At 44.6% G+C, this 18,481-nt stretch overlaps 1 protein-coding gene across 3 annotated transcripts in view; it reads left to right on the top strand.

Annotated features, from left to right (window-relative positions):
- Positions 1 to 18,481, top strand: part of ATXN7 (ataxin 7) — a 137,103-nt gene that overhangs the window by 44,241 nt on the left and 74,381 nt on the right. For 2 of the 3 annotated variants that reach the window (XM_073901493.1, XM_025885478.2), the window contains exons 3-4: positions 2,379 to 2,702; positions 2,919 to 2,987. In XM_073901493.1, coding sequence (XP_073757594.1) covers positions 2,390 to 2,702; positions 2,919 to 2,987 — 382 coding nt within the window. In that variant the 5' untranslated portion in view covers positions 2,379 to 2,389. Of the gene's footprint in view, positions 1 to 1,870; positions 2,007 to 2,378; positions 2,703 to 2,918; positions 2,988 to 18,481 lie in introns of those variants that run through there. The other variant, XM_025885477.2, reaches the window with a different exon arrangement.

Here is an 18,481-nt window from a genome sequence, read left to right on the forward strand (position 1 = left end):
CTACAAAATTCAAAGCAGTTAATAAACTGTGCTTTAATCTAGGAAAACAGAGAAATTGGACATTTTTATGTAATTCTACAAATTTTTCAGTGATTTGGGATGAATGAAAAGTTGAAAGTGCACTGGGGACTTCCTCTTCCAACCAATATTGAGGGCCTATATTAAGAGGTAGGAACCCTATTAGTATCAAGGGAATTATATGTTTTGTCCAGGTGTTTTTCTCACTGATAACTCACGTAGGAAGCTAAAGCCTTAAAAATGATTTTTTATCCTTCCAGTAATTTCCACCATTTTTGGTTATTTTGTTTTTACTACTTTTTTTTTTTAAAGATTTTATTTATTTAGAGAGGGAGTGTGTGACTGCTGGGAGGAGTAGAGGGAAAAGGGAGAGAAAGAATCTCAGGCGGACTCCACATTGAGCATAGAGCTGGAGTGGGTCGCCATTTCATGACCCTGAGATCATGACCTGAGCCGAAATCAGGAGTCAGACACTCAACCGACTGGGCCACCCAGGCGCCCCTGTTTTTACTACTTCTTAGATAAGGACAGGAAGCATGCATAATTTCACTTTTTGGAACTTATGTTTGCATTCGATCCAGGAAAAGTTATGCACCATTATTTCTAAATCATTTTAAAATAAAAAAGTGTGTTTGTGTGTGTGTATGTGTGTATTTTTAAAGCTTGTAAAATTTCAACGGAAACCCTATCTTATAAGAGCCTTGCATTAAGTTTAGGTTGCAATCACATTTCCTTCTTAATTTTTGCTCTTATTTAAACATTTTTGTTTCTGCAAGTTGGACTTTGTTTCTTTAGCAGAGAAATTGGCTACCTCTATCACAACAGATGTTCGAGATAAAAAACATGAAACCCTCTTCCTCCCCACCTAGAGAAAGCACCTGTAAGCAAACAAGTGTGACACATGTGCCACAGGAGTGCTGATATTATTGTCATGTGAAACATGATCAAAATTCTTGTTCTGTCTCACATCAGTTTGAAACAACAGAGCACTTATTGAAGGTGGCTGGTGTGGTCTGCTACTGTTTCAAGTACTTCACATCCTTTAGTTCATTAAGCAGCCTTTTATTTTGCTTTCTTTACCTATCACTTACGCAAAAGCTTTACATCCTGTGTGTGTGTGTGTGTGTGTATGTGTGTGTGTTGGGGAGGGGTGCTAAATTTTGTGGGCTAGTGCTTAATTTAGTGTACAAAATCTGACAAAACACTATCTTCTAGACACATTATCTAGGAATGCTGTATATTCTCCAAACCCTGGGTTCCCGCCCTGCCCGAGCAAAGGCAACCATAAAGAGGGAGGGACCAACAACTCGAATTAAAAATGAGTCCGATTTTAAAATGGCAAGATTGTTTTAATTTTCGGGGCGAACAAATCACTTATGGGGGCAGTGAAAAGGGAAATAGAGAAACGTACACGGATTTGCTTCCGTCTCTCTCTCCCCATCTTATACTGATTTCATGGTCTTTGCTAGACGAGAAGTTCCCAGGGCGCATGCTGTGACCTCTAGTGGTGGGCATCGGGCAAACACAAGGCTTCAGGCTGACACCTGGGATGGCACCTGGGCCGCATTTCCTTGCCGGCCGGTGGTTTCCTACACATTAGGCGGCGGCTTGCCATTCATGCTTTTGACAGCTGCGCGGCCGCCGGCGAGCGGAGAGCGAAGTGCTCCTTGCATCTGCCCCTGCGCCCCGGTCCGAACCCCCGGGTGAGAGGGCCCGACGGCGACAACACTCGATGGTGCCCCGGGGCCCGCCGGCCGGCTCCTCCATAGGTGGCTGCGTTTCCGACTTCGCCCTGGCTCCACTCCGGGGGCTTGACGTGCAAACTTCGCCGGAGCGAGCTGAGAGGGAGGGACCGGCGAGGGGGAGGAGGCGGCGGGAGGCGCCTCTGCTTAAGGGAGCCGGCCGGGCGCCGCAGCTCGGACGGACGCGCGGACGGAAGGAAGGAGCGGGGCCGCCGGGCCCGGCCCGGGGATGCGAGCGGCCTCAGGGTGGGCAGCCCGAGGGTCGGGGGTGCGTCTTTGGGCCTCCCCGCCGCGGGCAGCCGTAACGGAGGCAGCTCCGGGCGCCGGCCTCCGTGCGGGTCTCGGCGGCAAAGGCCGGCAAGGGACCCTGTGCCGCGGTGGCGGGCCGCCGCCGGCTCGTCCCCTCCCCCGAGGGGCCGCGGGAGTCGAAAGCGAAAGCGAGCCCGCGCCGCGGACTTTGCGCCCGGGAGGAGGCGGGTTGGGAAGGCTGGGCGGCCGGGGGGCGCTGTCAGCGCGCCCCACCCGGCCTGCGGGCCGCGCACGCCGCCGGAACTCCCCGGCGCCTCCTTAAAAGCGGCCCCCGCGCGACTCTTTTCCCCCTTTTTTGTTACATTGTAGGAGCGGAAAGAATGTCGGAGCGGGCCGTGGATGACGTCAGGGGGGAGCCGCGCCGAGCGGCGGCGGCAGCGGGCGGAGCAGCGGCGGCGGCCGCCCGGCAGCAGCAACAGCAGCAGCCTCCGCAGCCCCAGCGGCAGCCGCAGCCGCCGCCGCCGCCGCCGCGGCGCCTCCGGCCGGAGGACGGCGGCCCCGGCGCCGCCTCCACCTCGGCCGCCGCCGCAATGGCGACCGTCGGGGAGCGCAGGCCCCTGCCCAGTCCAGAAGCGATGCTGGGACAGTCGTGGAATCTGTGGGTCGAGGCTTCCAAACTTCCTGGGAAGGACGGTGAGTGTCCACGCCCTCCTCTTCCCCAAGTCCCCCCTTGTCCCTCATCCTCTGACCCTCCCCCCCCGTGACCCGCCCCCCCGGGGGTCAGAGATGCTATCGCTCGGTTGGGGTACGCGGAGGTGCCCGCACCTACTCCGTGCGTGCGTGAGCGTGCGTCACACTCCCGGCCACTGATCTGCCTCTCCCCTCCTCCTGTGTGTGTGTATCTCCTAGGGACGGAATTGGATGAAAGTTTCAAGGAGTTTGGGAAAAACCGCGAAGTCATGGGGCTCTGTCGCGAAGGTGAGTCCAGTCCCCCATTGGAGTTTCTGCAAGCCCTGAGGAAGTTTCCTTGCTCGCTTCGCCCGGGTGGGGGACTTTATCCCACCTTACCCATTCCTTACACCCGCGAAGATGCTGCTTTCTGAGGAGGAAGAAGGGGGAGAGCGGAACGTTTGGAAAATCTGGTTTCCGGGCCTTTCTGTAATGGGGAGCGTCCTGGAACCCTTCACCTCGAGGCCTGGCTTGGTGCAGCATGAGCTGCATTGCTCAGTGATAAGGTTTGGGGACCGGCAGTGAGTTTAAACCAAATCCCTTCTGGTCGGACCCTCTTCCTGACGAACACAAGTGGAGAAAGGAATTCATAGCTTTCGAAAGCATTTCCACGAATGCTTTAGGAGGCTTTGGAAAGGAAATCTTGCCACCAGAAATTTTCTGCTGGCGATCAAGATTGATTTCAAACTTTTTAGAAAAGATAACGCTTTATCTGTGTAGCCTTATTTCTATGGGATTTAAGCTACAAAGTTTAGGATGCCTCACAAGAATCATCACAACTGAGGAGCAGTTGGTCAGACTTTGTGTGTGAGCTGCCAAGATCAGGGCAGGAAAAGGTCCAGAATTTTATATGGTGAAACAAGTGTTTAGTGTCCATAGTTAGTGAAACCAGTGTCTAATTATTGTCAGTTTTTAATAAAACTGATACTTAGGGAAATACTTGTACCTAAAGGTATGTTTCCAAATGAAAGGTCAGGTATCTAGAAATTGTCAGACTTTTTTTTTTTCTTTCAGATTTTATTTTTCTTTGAATAGTCAACTATTCTATCTAATGCTTGTGCCAGGCCTGGGCACAGTGCCGTCCAAAAGGACTGGAGGCCAGTCGACTTTAGGTTCAATTTAAGTTGCACTTTCAGTGGTAGTAAGGACAAGGCCTTACATTAGGTTTGGTGTCCAAAATACTGAGTTTATATTCCTCAGTGCAATTTCATTCCTCATGTGTAGCCATTTACTTCTACATAATTATTGTCCAGAGCCCAAGAATAGGTAGAACTTTGGCGAGCTGAATGTTTTAAAGTCCAGAGTTGGCCCATTGTTACTCTTGTCTCCATATTTACTTCTTGTTTTTAGAGCCTCTCTTTTTTTCATGTTCGCTGTTTTGGTGTTTTGAACTGGCCTCTTGGCACTCGCAGGAAGAGTAATACCAGTGGCAGCTCTGTGAGAGCTTCCAATTGGAACAGATTATAGAGCAAATTAGTTGATTTTGAAAATGAGAATCGCTGTTTGAGTTCGAAGGAAAGAGAGGGAAAGCAAAGGACTTGGCTGGCGATGTTGCAATAGGAAAAATCAGTTGTTAGTCCGGTTTTAGTGTTGAATTGGCAGTCCGCCTGAGCTTAAAAAATTAAAATCACTAGGTGGCAACTCTCATAGGAAGCAGTTGGAGTAGAGCATTAGAGGACCTGACCCACTCTTGTTCTTAGTTTTTATTCTTTGGGTGTGGATACATTTCCCATAAAGGGTTTCTAAATCTGTTTGAAAACAGCGTGCTAATTATTGGTAATTCCCCAATAGTGGATGAGTAAGTGTATTAGTGTTTCACTGGGTAACTTGGTCTGGACTGACCCAACCAAATTTAGTGGCCTGAACCCAGTTATTGCCATATTTATTATTTTTTGCTGGGACATACTCGTCAGATTTTACCATGAGGATCTAAGATCTCTCAACTACCTTCTTGAGGCAAAAAGGGGTCATAGATTTGGTTGTGTATGCTTCTGACCTGTCAAATGATGAGTGATTATTAAAGGTGCTCTTTTTACTTACATTAGGTTTGTACTGTAACCATTCGGAGGATGCTGAAGGGGCCAGGATGGCTGAAATTCTGCCTTGCTGTTTTGAGTAGAGACTGAAGTTTTTAATTCAGTCAGTTCTTGATTCATTTGTGACTTGATGGATTTTCTGAGACAGTTTTAAAATTCAGGCATGAGAACATTTAGCACTCATGCAGTGGGCTTTGTCTAACAAACAGCTCCTGTTGGACTGTTTAAGAAATGAAAATACATTTTAAAATTATCAAAAATTATTGGACAGTTATCTTTTGTTTTTGGTTAGGATTATCTCCTTCCAAGAAGAGGTGTATGGAACTAAATCTGTACTAATTCCTCTTGGCAAGGAGGTTAAATTGAGAAGAAAATGTAGACAAATTGACCATACGGTTGAAGCACTAAAAATCAGAAACTTCCCATGTTGGAAGAGGTCTAGGACTATGGACGAGACTCCTTGAGTTCTTGTCTGGGTCATGAGTGTGGACTTATGGGTTAAAAACCTGGGCCGGGTCATGAGTGTGGACTTATGGGTTAAAAACCTGGGTCGGGTCATGAGTGTGGACTTATGGGTTAAAAAGCTGGGCCGGGTCATGAGTGTGGACTTATGGGTTAAAAAGCTGGGTGTGAGAGCAGGTTGCCTAACCTTGCATTTGTTGTTTGACCTCTCAGCATCTAGCTTTCCCTCTTTATAAAAGGAGATGCTGGTACCCGCTTCTCAAGGCTGTTGGGGGGCATGTCAAATAACGTACAGACAAGGACGCTGTGCATCCTACTGCTTTCAACCCTTTCAGCTGCTGAAAATCTTCGATTTGATTTCTGAATTCGATATTTATCTAGGTCAGGGGATTTTAGTCTGGGACTTGGATGGGCTTCAGGATGGTCGTAGTTGCCTTGGAACGGTGGGCAAAAGTATGCGTGTCTACTTTCTAGGGCAAGTGTCGACAGCTTCTCCTGAATTCGCAAGGGTCCTTCATGTATCTCTGACCCCCAAATTCAAAACTGCCAAGCCAGGATTTCTGTCTTTTCCTTTGTCCTCTTGTAGCTTAGTTTGGCCATTTCCCTCATGGCAAGACTGCCCAAGGGCCAGTGCTGTGGGAGAGGTTAGAACTATTGATTTAGATGGAAGTGAGATTATTTGTGGTTTGGCTAATATGTCATCCCTTTTCTTCCTATTGACACAAGTTGGCACATGTTAGGATAAAATTTCAGTTATCTTTCAGTGGTCAGCCTATTTTTTGTTTGCATCCTCCTGTTTTTATTGCCTTTGGTTTTCTGTAATTTGTAATATTAGTTGATAACAGAGTTGATCCGGGTGGAAAAAGATGGATAATAATTTTTACTTTTTTCAAACGATTGAACTCAGAAGACAAATTACCCTCTTTTCCAAAGCTGACTTGTGAAATTCTACATTTAACAAAATTATTTTTAGATGAAATCAATTGGTATAAGTTACTGATTAAGGTTTCCGTATTAGTGCCTGAACATATAGAGAGCCTTAAAAAATGAAAATGTTAAATGCCTTAATTTCATGGCAGATTTTAGAAAATAAATAGTGTCATTGTGGGAGTCAACAGTAGAGTTGGAAAAATGACATTTTCTTTGGGAAGTCATCCCTGTCTTCTTTTAAGCCACCTGTTGTAAAACAGTCAAAGTAGCCTGTACTTTTCCTTCCAATAAACACTTAGCCTGTCACCATTGAAAAGTACGTATTATGTGGTGGCTCTTTCATTAGAATGTCCGCTCCCAGAGGACAGGAGCATTGCTGATGGAGGCATATTCAGCTTCTGCACCGTTTGTGCTCAGTAAATATTTGCAGCTCAAAATGAATTAACTGGGCTACTTAGAAAAATTAAACTGAGTCAGTCAGGGATTAAGAAGTCAAATGATAAATTTTCCACTGTGACCCCCCACCCCCCCCAGGTACCTACTCCGTGGGAGGTAGGCTTTATGGCCCCAGGGAAGACCACAGGCTGTCTTTCAGCACTTCCTGTTGCTTTGTCCTGAGTTTAGCACTCCATTTACACTTTCCAGAAAGTGCAGACAGGACACCACCTCTCTTATCTGTGATGTTTAGGCAAGGGAGTAGGATGGCAACCCAGAGTGATAGCCACACTTGATGACAGGTGATTTCCCTGTCATAATAACAATGACATAAATTGAGCCTAGGGCAAGATGAAAAAGAGGTTTGTTGGCATCTATAGGCAGCTAGATTAAAAGAAAAGAAAATAAAAGACCGACTAGGAGGTGGGTAGCCTCAATCAACACAGATGGAGTCAACATATCAATACCAAATTTTTCTTTCCTAGGGAAAAAATGTTCATAGTCAGTTACTGAAAACAAATAGGTTCTGTGTGAAGTACTGTAAAAGTAATTGCATTATAGGCATAAAACCCTCTTCCTGAAGTGAAGAACATTTCTGTTTTTCACTAGGGTTTCTCTCTTGTTTCTTCCCCTTTTTCTTACGGACAATTTGAAATCTACAGAAGTACAGAAAACATTTTAATGAGCCTTGTTGTATCCATCATACAGTTTAAACAACTAATGAGTCCTGACCCAATCTTGTTTCATCTCTACCCCATTCCCCACACTGAATTATTTTGAAGCATGTCCCAGACAGCATATCATTTCTCTTGGTTTTCATTTTCCTGCTTACATGGATTTCAACTTGCCTCCCCCAAAATGGAAGCCTGTATGTGAGCTGCACATTCTTTTGAGGCAAGCCAGGCTGCCATTTCTGACCTCTTCCGTGGGTGTACAAGGGTCTGCATTCTGCCTACATTTCAAGTGGAGATGGAAACTGAGCCTCAGATGGGAATCAGTGAGATCGAAGTTCACTGCATCAGAACTTTGTTAATACTCATTTAAAGAGCACTCAGGTGATTCCGTTGCAGGTCACCCACACTTGATGCTTTGTGGATGAGAGTTAGGACTGCATTGAGAGTGGGCAGTGTCCTTGCTGACAGTTCATGTATGTGACTCTCTGCCTCTAAAGTCTGCACTGACTTGAAAGACCCCCTGGAGGCCTAGAGACCCTCCCACAACAGGGATTCCTTTCCCTTGATTCTGGCTCCTTAGCTCTTTTAATGCAAACTATAGCCCACTGCAGTCTAGCTAAGAATGGTTTCTACATTGTGAATCATTGAAAGAAAAACTCAAAAGAAAATGATTATTCCACGACCTGTGAAAAACATATGAGATTGAGATGTCAGGAGTCCATAGTAAGGTTTCATTGGAACACAGCCTTAGCCATTCCTTTACTGATCGTCTGTGGTGGCTTTCTCCGTACACAGAACAGCAGAGCTGAGCAGGCGCTCCTGAAGCCGCACAGTCCACCGGGCCCAAAATTGACTGGCTATTGACAGAAAAAGTTTGCCAGTTCTTGTTCTCATGGGTTCCTTGGTTAATGAAGGGAAACTCATTCTGCAGAATGTGTTTCTGGTACTCCTCGAACTTTTCTGTTCTGAAGGGGACAACCTTTAAAATACTAAAATCCATTATTCTTAAACCAAAAGTTTATTCAGTATTGAAGAAGTATGTTAGGTTAGAAGGAATACGTAAGACTATGTAAGGTTTCGTGTAAGAAGGATCCTATCCTTGTCCACTCTTGGCATTCACTGCCACTTCTCTAGGACATAGATCTGTTTCAGGGCAATTTAGATACAGAGCATCAACAGGCTTTCAAGAGCCTTAAACTGTGAGGATGGTGCTTGGCTTCTGTTAAGCCCGATTGGAGAAAGAATCGAACTTTCATGGGATCTTCAGAAGGGTACTTGACTTAAATTCTTCAGCATTTCTGCCCTTGCATTTGGCTTAGAGAAGCTGAAGCCTCGTTGGAGGTTGTGTTGGGAATTATAAGGCAGATTCACCAGGAAACAAGTCTGCATTTTGATTGGTGGAGAAGGTACACAGCATCTATATGTGTGCCTTATATCTCACATTTTTAAGATTTTGTACTCTCTGAGGAGTGTAACACTTGGCGCAATCCATGCTGAATTCCTCAAACGTCAAGGCCTTGTTCACGGAAGTCCTTTACCTTAGCTATAGTAGGATGGGGTTCCCGAGCTTTACCCCCGTTACCGTTTTGTTTCTTTGTGAACTTTAACTTTGGAGGTGAAGCATGAGGAATTTACGCATCATTATTGAGTGTGACCTACATGTTCTGTGCCCTCATTTCTTATAAGGATATCATGCTTTCTCAGTGCCGTATCTCACAATGTACTTACACGTGTGTGGACAGCTTAAGTTTGGCGAGACCTTTCATTCTGTGCCACCACAAGTTTTTCCTTACATAATTTTTACAGCACCCGTGTGATCTCAGTATTACCATTTCCCCCTTTTACAGAGGAGGAAACTGAGGCTTAGAGAAATAAGGTACCTCAGTAAGATCACAAAACAAGTAAGAGACTAACCCAGCTCTGCCCGACTCCGAGGCCCACGTGCTTGAACCTCTGCTGTGCTGAGCCCATTCCAGACTGCTCACCTGCTTTTCATGAGCTTGAGCCCATTGCTGTGACCTTTGTTTTCCATGACCTTTGTTTTCCGTATCCTCAGCTAGAAAAACTGAACCCTACTGCCCCCTCCCAAATTTATTTTAAAGATACTGGAGCCCTTTTCTTGCTGTGCCTTACAGCAGTTTATACGTTGTGTTTAGCAGTTCTTTTATAAAGTCTTTTCTTTGAGGGGGAGGGGAAGTGTGTGCGGTTTGCATTAGAAGTAATTGGCTTTAAAAAAAAGATTAAATGAAAGCTAGGGTTGCAGCAGATAGCAAACACAATCATCTGGGATTTGTGCCATTAGAAAGAATCCTTGAAAAAAGAAGTGAAGTTCTACTATTTAAATAGCATTTCAGGGCAAGATTGCTTTTAATCACATTGATATTCAAAGTTTATGGCAGTATTTTTAATAAATGTGCCCCTCTGATTATTAAAGTATTTTTTGATTGAAGTTCTAAGGAGAAAAAGAAGCCTGTTAGTAGACTTAACAGTTGGAGTTACTGTACTTTTGAGAGAAAGGCAGAGGATTACATTTTATTCATCTTGTACAGCAGGGATTATTATAAATGAGCAAAAGAAGGAAAAGAATGATTTTTGCATTTCAGGCACTCAACGTAAAACTAGATTAAGTGTTCTCGTTCCTCTTTGTAATAAAGATCCTGCTAACATGAAATGCTTTTTCTGTTCTGTGTAAGCTTATGGCAAGCAAAAGTCATAGGTTATTATCAATTATATCCACAGTCTTAAAACAGAAAATGTTTCCCTCCCAGGTTATGCTGATGTTTTCCACAATCTTGAACTGTAATGCAGTAGGGGAAAAAAAAATGTTTTTAACCAATGGTCCCAGGCTTTTACATTTCAAACCAGAAAGTTTCTTAAATAAATGGGAGACCAATGCTAGGGTTGCTGGCATTCTAGGGTATATATAATTAGACACACATAATTCTTACCATTATAAAAGTATGAGGGCCACTGTTTTGGAATATGGGACAGTTTTTTAAAATTGAAGAAAGGTTAAAGGCACAATGCATTGTCCTTATTTTTCTCATTTCTTTATGGACTTCTAGGAGATCATTGTTTATTTTGGCATTTGAGAACCAGTGTTTATTTGTTTATTTTTAAAGATTTTATTTATTTATTTGACAGAAGGAGAGAAAGAGTACAAGCAGGGGCAGCAGCAGATGGGGAGGGAGAAGCAGGCTCTCTGCTGAGCAGGGGGCCCAATGCGGGGCTCAGTCCCGGGACCTTGGGATCATGACCTGAGCCGAAAGCAGACGCTTAACCGACTGAGCCACCCAGGCACCCCGAGAACCAGTGTTTTAAATCAGTTTCCCCAAGTGTCTGTCATGCAGCCCTGCTTCTGTGTGCTGCTATTAGGAGTTATGCAGAAAAGGAGGTCCATGTGGTAAGTTTGAAAAAGACAACTTTAGAGGCAGTAGTGGCAACTTACCAATTCTGGAGGTAACAAACCTGGCTCAAATCTCAGCTATAGTTGCTGAGTAACTTGCTACCTAGCTTTGCTAAGCCTCAGTTGACTAACCTGTAAAATGGGAATGGTAGTAGTACCTCATAGTGGTTGGGAGGATCAAATGGTATAATGCAATTTCAGCACTTTGTACAGTGTCTAGCAGACTAACTGTTCACTGAATGTTAATTGCTAATTCTGTTAATTTTATCAGTAATGAAAACGCAGTGTCCTGAGCATGCCTTGAATCCAGTGGTGAACCAGGACTGTCAGGGGCAGCAGGCAGTGAGATGCCAGTTTTCCTTCAGCAGGCCGTATGTTGGCAGTGAGAGGAAACCTCAGCATGCTCAAGGGGGCAGAGGGTAGGAAATGAACCCAAGTTTTGAGTTTTCTCGGACTCTAATAAAAATGAGAAGTGGGAATTGACAATTTCTTGTTTCCTCCTTTAGCCCTCTCTTTTTGACTTGCAGAGAGCAGCCCAGTGCGGTTATTTACGTGCTCCTGTTTGTACAGAGTGGCACTGCTCCTCTTTCTGGAAGCCTCAAGTTTGTCTTTAGGGAGCTTCTTAAAATGTTTTACAAACCTCTTTTTCTGAGCATGAAAGGTAAATTACAGCTAGTAGAACAAGTCATCCTCACTAAATTGTGCGGTGGATAGAATGACGGAGGTGCTCCCATTTATGTGATTTGGTGTGTGTGTGTGTTGGTTGGTGGTCACAAGGGATTTTCTGCCTGGTGAGGGAATTTAGAAAAATGCATTTTTAATTCTTGGAAATTTCCAGTCCAGCTTGAAGCAGTTCTTCATTTAAGTCACCTTGTTCTCTTTGAAAACTATATAGACAGATATGTTTTCATGGAAAAAAAAAATCATTATTATTATAAAAGTTAATGCTTATTCATTGTAAAGATTTTAAAAATAATGGAAATATGGAACATGAAAACTGTCACTCTCTGTAATCCCATTCTGGCCAATTTTAAATCTTCAGTTACAGGATTTGGATTTAGGGCGATTCATACTTGATCAAGGACAGCCATGTAGCTGCTTTGGGCACTTCACGATAGGACTCAAACTTGCTAGCCTGGTCATTTTATTTCCTGACAAGGTCCAGACCTTGTCTTTCGGCAGGCCTCAGGATATTTTGTCCAGCATGATTCCTGCCTCGAGAATCCTCTGGCTGTTTTGCCTGTGTTCGTTTAGCTTTTAACCCACAAGCGTTTGATAGACATTTTATGTGTGCCTTTTGCTGGCCTAGAGTCTGAGGGTACAACTGCAGAGAAGGGAAGAAGGCACAGCTCTAACCCCCAAGTCAGGCAGTTGGTCAGCAAATATTTATGGAGTTACCCACTAAGTGCCAGGTTCTCTGATGGGTGTTGAGGATAGAGTGACACAAGTCAGAAAGAGCCCCTGCCTTCTGCCAAAGGGAGACACAGTAAATACACAAACATTTTTCAAGGACGTGGAGTGCTGTAAAGTAGGCTAATGATGTGGGGGTGGGAGGAGGGTTCTAGCTAACATGATCAAGGAAGGCTTTTCTGAGAATTTAGCATTGGAGCTGAGATATGAATGGTGTGAAAGAAGTGGCCACTGGATCTTCTGGGATGGGGGAAAGGGTGTTCCAAGCAGAAGGAAAAAGCAAGTACACAGGAGGAAAATGAGGCGTATGAAGGTTGGATCACAAAGGTCACAGTCAGGATTTGGGTTTATCCTCAGCGTACTAGGAGCCTTCAGCAGGGGAATGGCCCGATTGTGAGGTGTGCAAACCACCAGCTCTTATATGCTGAGTGGTCTGAGGGAAGGGGGTGGGCCAGGCAGCTAGGTGAGAGGTAGGGGTGGCAGTGGCAGTGCAGACAGGGTGTCCTGCTTAGGGTCTGCTTTGGAGGCAGATTTGACGTGACTTAGTGAAGAATTGGATGTGGATGAGGGAGAAGGGTAAGAACTGAGCAGCCGAGTGGTACCATAGTAAGCTGAGGAATGATGGAGAAAGTGGAGACTGGTTCAGGAGCTCAGGTTTTGGCCACAGTGTGTGTGATGTACTTAGCCTTCACACGAAGCTATGGAGTCAGCCGCTGAGTGTATGGTCTGGGGCTTGGCGGGACAGCGCGGGCGGCCGTGTATCTGTGTCACCGGTGTACGGAAAGTGTGGAAGCTTGGGGCACAGGGTGCTTCCTCCAAGGTGCCAGTATCCGTGATGAGTAGAAGAGGGCCCACAGCAGAGGTGGGTGGGTGGGTGAGGAATCTAGGAGGAGGGAGGAAGCTCTGATGGGCAGGAAGGGAATCCAGGTGAGTGGTGGGGTAGAGTTCAAGAGAAGAAACACTTTGATTGAGGAGCGATTGCCTACGTCAGATACTGTGTGATGTGAAGTAAAGCCAGGCCAGGGAACTGATCTTTGGATTGGCAGTGTGGAGGTGGTTAATGACCCTAATCAGGAGTCGGAGAGACCCCGATGCCTCATTGGGGGTGCCTGTTGGAGTGGGCTGTGAGGACCAGCACTGAAAAAGTGGAGAGGACAAATGTGGGCAGGTCGCCAAAGGGTTTTGCTCTGAAAGAGAACGGAGAAATGCGGCGGTAGCAGGATGGGAGCATGGATAAAGGGGAATAGGGAAGGATTATTTTATTCCATTTTATTTCGTTTTACTTATTTTGGGTAATATTAGGGCATGTTTGTCTGCCACTGGAAGTACCCAGGAGTGGGGGATAATTGATTGCATGGGAGAAGATGGGTCATCACGAGGATAATACTTTGAGATGAGAAAAGGGGATGGGATCAAGAGCCCAAGTAGACAGGTCAGCTTTGGATAGAATGAGGCTTTTTTCTGTTCTAATGAGAGATTTGTAGATTGAGTTATAGGTAGAAATGTGGAATTGGGGGAAGATAAGGTAATTAGTTCTTTCCTGTGAAGTAAGGGAGAAGTTAGGAGGTCATCAGTTGAGAGTGAATAGGAAAAAGGATTTTGTCCGCCACTTTTTCAAAGTATCTAGATGGGGTGGGGGAGAGTGGATAGCCAAGTAAACTGGCAGTTTTGTATCCTTTGGAGTCTTCCCAGTACACTTGGAGGAAATCCAAACTTCCTAGCAAGGCCTGTGAGGCCTTGGATGGTGAGAGGGTAAGCCCAGAAAATCAGGAATCTTAATAACTCTGGCGTGGAGGACAGAGTGAGTTGGTGGGAAAGCAGGGGTTAGGTAAGGGAGGCTTCCTTGGAGATGAAAGGGAGAGTTGGAGCTATTGTTAATCCTTGAAGGAGTTAGCCAGTCTCATGTGGGAGCAGCTTCTGAGGTGGGACATCTCTGTGAAGGAGCCTGGAATCTGGCTACAGCCCTGGGAGGTGAGCACTGGAGGGCAGGAGGTGGAGCTGGTTGCAGCAGGAGGAAGGTCTCTCCAGAGGGTGGGTGTTGAGAGATCAGCATGGTAGCCGTCTAGAATTTGAACTGGCTGTGGCTAAAGTAGAAGTTGGAGGCCAGTGGGGCATTAGCTTACCTCCTTCATGTGAAATCTCACATGTCTAGGTAAGGATATACTCAGGAAGTGAGGTTTTAAAATACAATTTTAAAGTCTAAAGTGGATTGTTTCTCTCTGGTAAAACTCTTAAATGTGTCTTTTTTTTTTTTTTAAGATTTTATTTATTCATGTGTGAGAGAGAGAGAGGCAGAGGCAGAGGGAGAAACAGGCTCCCTGCAGAGCAGGAACCCCGATGCAGGACTCGATCCCAGGACCCCAGGATCATGACCTGAACCAAAGGCAGACGCCCAACTGACTGAGCCACCCAGGCGCCCTAAATGTTTCTTTTTGTTGGTGTTCATTCATTCAGTCAGTCAGCCTGTTATTTATTGAGCATCTACTCTGTGCTAGATACTGTTCTAATTTTCAGAAAAACAGCAACTGTTCCAGAACTGCCCTTTTTAAAAAAAAAAAAAAAAAAGGAACATATGAATGTTAGGTGGTAATGAGTGTTCTGGAGAAAGATAAGTATGGAAGGGTACAATTTACAATAGGGCAAGGAATTTTCTGAACCAAAGCTTACAGGATATGAAGGCATGAGCCATCTGGACGTCATGGATAAGCTTCAGGCAGAAGGAACAGCAAATCCAAAGGCCCCGGTGGGAGAGGATCCTAGGGTGTTGACAGAAAGGCAGGGGGCCAACGTGGCTGGGGAAGTTGAGTAGGAGTATGGTAGAAGTCACATGCTAAGGGCTTGGGGTGAGTTGGGGAGGCAGATCCCATCGGGCTTTGTAGCCCCGTGAAAATTCAGATCCTTTTCCTGTGGCCCACAGACCCTGCTTGGTCTGGCCTCTGCCAGGCTGTCCTACCTCCTCACCTTCCGTTTTCCCCTTTGCCTCCAGTGCCTCAGGGGTGCTAGCCTCCTTCCAATTCTTCACATACTCTGGGCTCTTTCCCACTTCTGAACCCTTGCATATGCTGTTCCCTCTTCCTGGGCTACTGCTGCTTCTCCTGGCCCCACACTTTCCTTAGCTTAGGGGTCACTTTCCTAAAAGGAGTTCTCCATGTCACTATCCCTTTGTAGCCCTTATCAAAAACGGTCCATTAGTATCTTGTGAATGATGTAAAGCAAGCTGTCACTTTTACTAAAATGTGGCCTTACTGTTAGATTTGGGGTATAAATGCTGGGTAGAAGGAATTGTTATGACACAGGTTTTGGCTAAATTTGCAAAATTGGTCTGCCTAGAGGGGGAAAAACTGCATAGACCACCTGCTAATAATATTCTTTGGCCTCTTGTTGTTGGGGAGACCTGGTAGTGTTCACTGCAATAACATTCATTCCCTTGCTGGATATAAGGTTTGATAGATCCTGGTTCATCGTTGCTTCCAGTGTTCTAGCACCCTCTTTTTGGTTGAGTAACAGTGTGCTGTGAAGAGAGAAATGGTTTTGGTTTTGGAATAACTGGTTTTATAGGAATAAATGACAGTGTGCCTGAATCCCTCTATTACATCATCGGGGTTTCTTTCCCAAGATAAACTCTGTGCTTTTTTTGGCCTCTGAATAGGAAATTTATTTTCTTCCTTCCCTTTATTCCTGTTTCTAGGCCTTTTTCTGTCTCCTCTGATGAACCACTGTACTAGAGACAGGCTCAGAGTTTACTATAGATTTTATGTACTACACTTTCTATTCCTCTTATCTTACTTAGCCTCATGTCTGAGGAGCTTTTCATTGTTAACTGGCAGCTGCAATGGCTATTTCTTTAAAAGATCTTGTGTGTTTGGTAGATGTTTTCCTAAAAGCTGGTGGCTGTTGCTGAAAATAATCTGTTGTGTGAGTTTACAATCTCTCCATGAATCCTAGTCTCTTCTCATTAAAGAGATAGTTATGTCAAGGTAACAAATAAAACAACTAATTTTTTTGTAGTTTAAAAACCAAACCATCCAGATAGATTACTCAAGTTGGTAGGCACTAGTATTCATCCATTGCGGTATAAGTGTTTGTAGAAATTTTGCGAAGATCCTCTTTTTTTCCTTGATAGTAATTCTGAAATAAAAATAGCTTCTTAAATATAGGATTTCAGTACATGGCATTTAAGAATTATGAAAACATGTCAAATTCTGTTAGCTATATGGTTTACATACCCATTTTACTTAACACTGGTGAAAATGCTTTTAAGAAGTATATTAGAACTTGAAAAATTAAGCATTTTAGCTAGTACCTAGTAACTAGTATTAGTGACTCTCATTACTTGACCACTTCCTGTGTGCCAGGCACTATACCAAGAGCTTTACATGGATTGCCTCACTAAATCCTTACAAAGTACTGCAAAACAGGTACTTACATTATCACCATTTTACTTTATTATTTATTTTTTTAAAGCAGGAGTGGGGGGGTGGAGGGGGAGAGGGAGAAGCAGATCCCCCCTCCCCCGCTGAGTCCGTGGGGGCGGGGGCGGTGATCCCAGGATCCTGAGATCATGACCTGAGCTGAAGTCAGACACTTAACCAACTGAGCCACCCTGGCACCTCTATATTATCCCCATTTTAAGGGTGAGAAAACTGAGGCTCAGGAAAGTTAACTTGCCCTAAATCACACAGTTTATAAGTGGGAAAGCTGGGATTTCTCATCTGGTTGACCCCAAAGCCAGATGGTTCCCTGATTTGTTGCTTTTAGCAGTGGCCAATTTCTGCTCGTTGAACATTCCTTTATGAGGGAACATGGAGTAGGCTTTGATTTATTGGTAAACAAGTAGAGTATCAGTGGGCACTCCAGAGAGCAGTTTAAAATCAAGGAAGTAGCTTGGTTGGTGTTTTAAGGACTAGCAGCAGTAGTGAAGTTCTGGTGGAGCGAGTGGGTTTATTGTCTGAGAACTTTGGGCTTAAAATGTTGGGGATGGTGGGAGCGGGAGAGAGAGAATTAGGCCATGCAGGATTCATTTAAAATCCATAGTAAACATAATTTCTAGAATGCATGGTGGAGAAATGATTAACTCTCCTCAAGTATATCCTAATAGTTAACTGAAACAGGAAAAAGTAATTTAGACATTTCTTAAATGTAACAGGGAAGTGGTATGTATACTAATTTTTTTTTTTTTTTTTTTTTTTTTTTTTTTAGATTTTATTTATTTATTTGACATAGAGAGATAGTGAGAGCAGGAACACAAGCAGGGGGAGCGGGAGAGGGAGAAGCAGGCCTCCCGCCAAGTGGGGAGCCCGATGCGGGACTTGATCCCAGGACCCCGGGATCACGACCCGAGCCGAAGGCAGACGCTTAACGACCGAGCCACCCAGGTGCCCCTGTATACTAATTTTTGAGGACAGTGTCTTCATCTGGGCAGTTAAATAAACACAGCTAATACAGTCTTTTATAATCACAAAGATGCTTGTAATCCAGAGATTCTCCAGGAGTATTTCTTTGAAAATGAAACTCACTAAATTGTACTGTCTCACTTACCAAACCATTTTCTGGTTGGTATTAAGTAGCTACATTGATTGGTCTGATCTTTCATTCTTGTCTTTGCATCTCTGCTGGTCTTGTTGGTAGTGCTTCCTGAAAGAGAAATAGGTTACAACAACAACAAAACTTTCCATCAGATATTTTATTTGCTTTGGTCATGTTGTGTTACTGTGGTCTTGCCTACATGCAGCACGACTGGCACAGGCAAGTGGGAGTTTTCTGGAAGGCCAGGCCGTGTTACTGTGGTCTTGCCTACATGCAGCACGACTGGCACAGGCAAGTGGGAGTTTTCTGGAAGGCCAGGCCAGCCTGTTCTTCCTGGCCGCAGAGCCACTCCCAGCATTTTGTCTTTCCTCTGCACACAGTGGGTTCACGCTCCTGTTGTCAGTGCAGACATGATTGAGAAGCTCCCCAGCCATCCACAGGAACTGGGAATTACCTGCTTGGTAGCCTTTGGCAGGAATCTAGGGTCTTGAAATGGTTATGACTAAATTGGACATAATTAATTAACTACTTTTCTTTCTTTCTTTCCTTCTTCCTTTCTTTCACAGGAAAAATAGATCTTAATGTATATTTTAATGGTTTTCAAATAGTGCTAATTACTTTGAGAGGTCAGGCTTTAATGTTTGATTTTGGTAAAATTTAGCAGACCCTGTTCAGAGACAGCTTTTCCTTCCATTTTAAAAGATAACAAGTTTTTATTTTTATTCCCAAATCCCCAGGAAATTTTCAGTGCTGTCAGCTTTATGAAAAGGTAATTAGGGAGTGAGTAGGGGATGTGTCTTGCAAGCGGTTAGTTTGGCATCATCACTCAAGTTCTTATTTGCCTGATGAAAATATCTCATAATA

This window comes from Callorhinus ursinus, unplaced genomic scaffold (assembly GCF_003265705.2).
Source record: "Callorhinus ursinus isolate GAN/ISIS: 27379988/994484 unplaced genomic scaffold, GSC_fseal_2.0 scaffold15, whole genome shotgun sequence".
In the NCBI taxonomy this organism is placed as follows: Eukaryota; Metazoa; Chordata; class Mammalia; order Carnivora; family Otariidae; genus Callorhinus; species Callorhinus ursinus.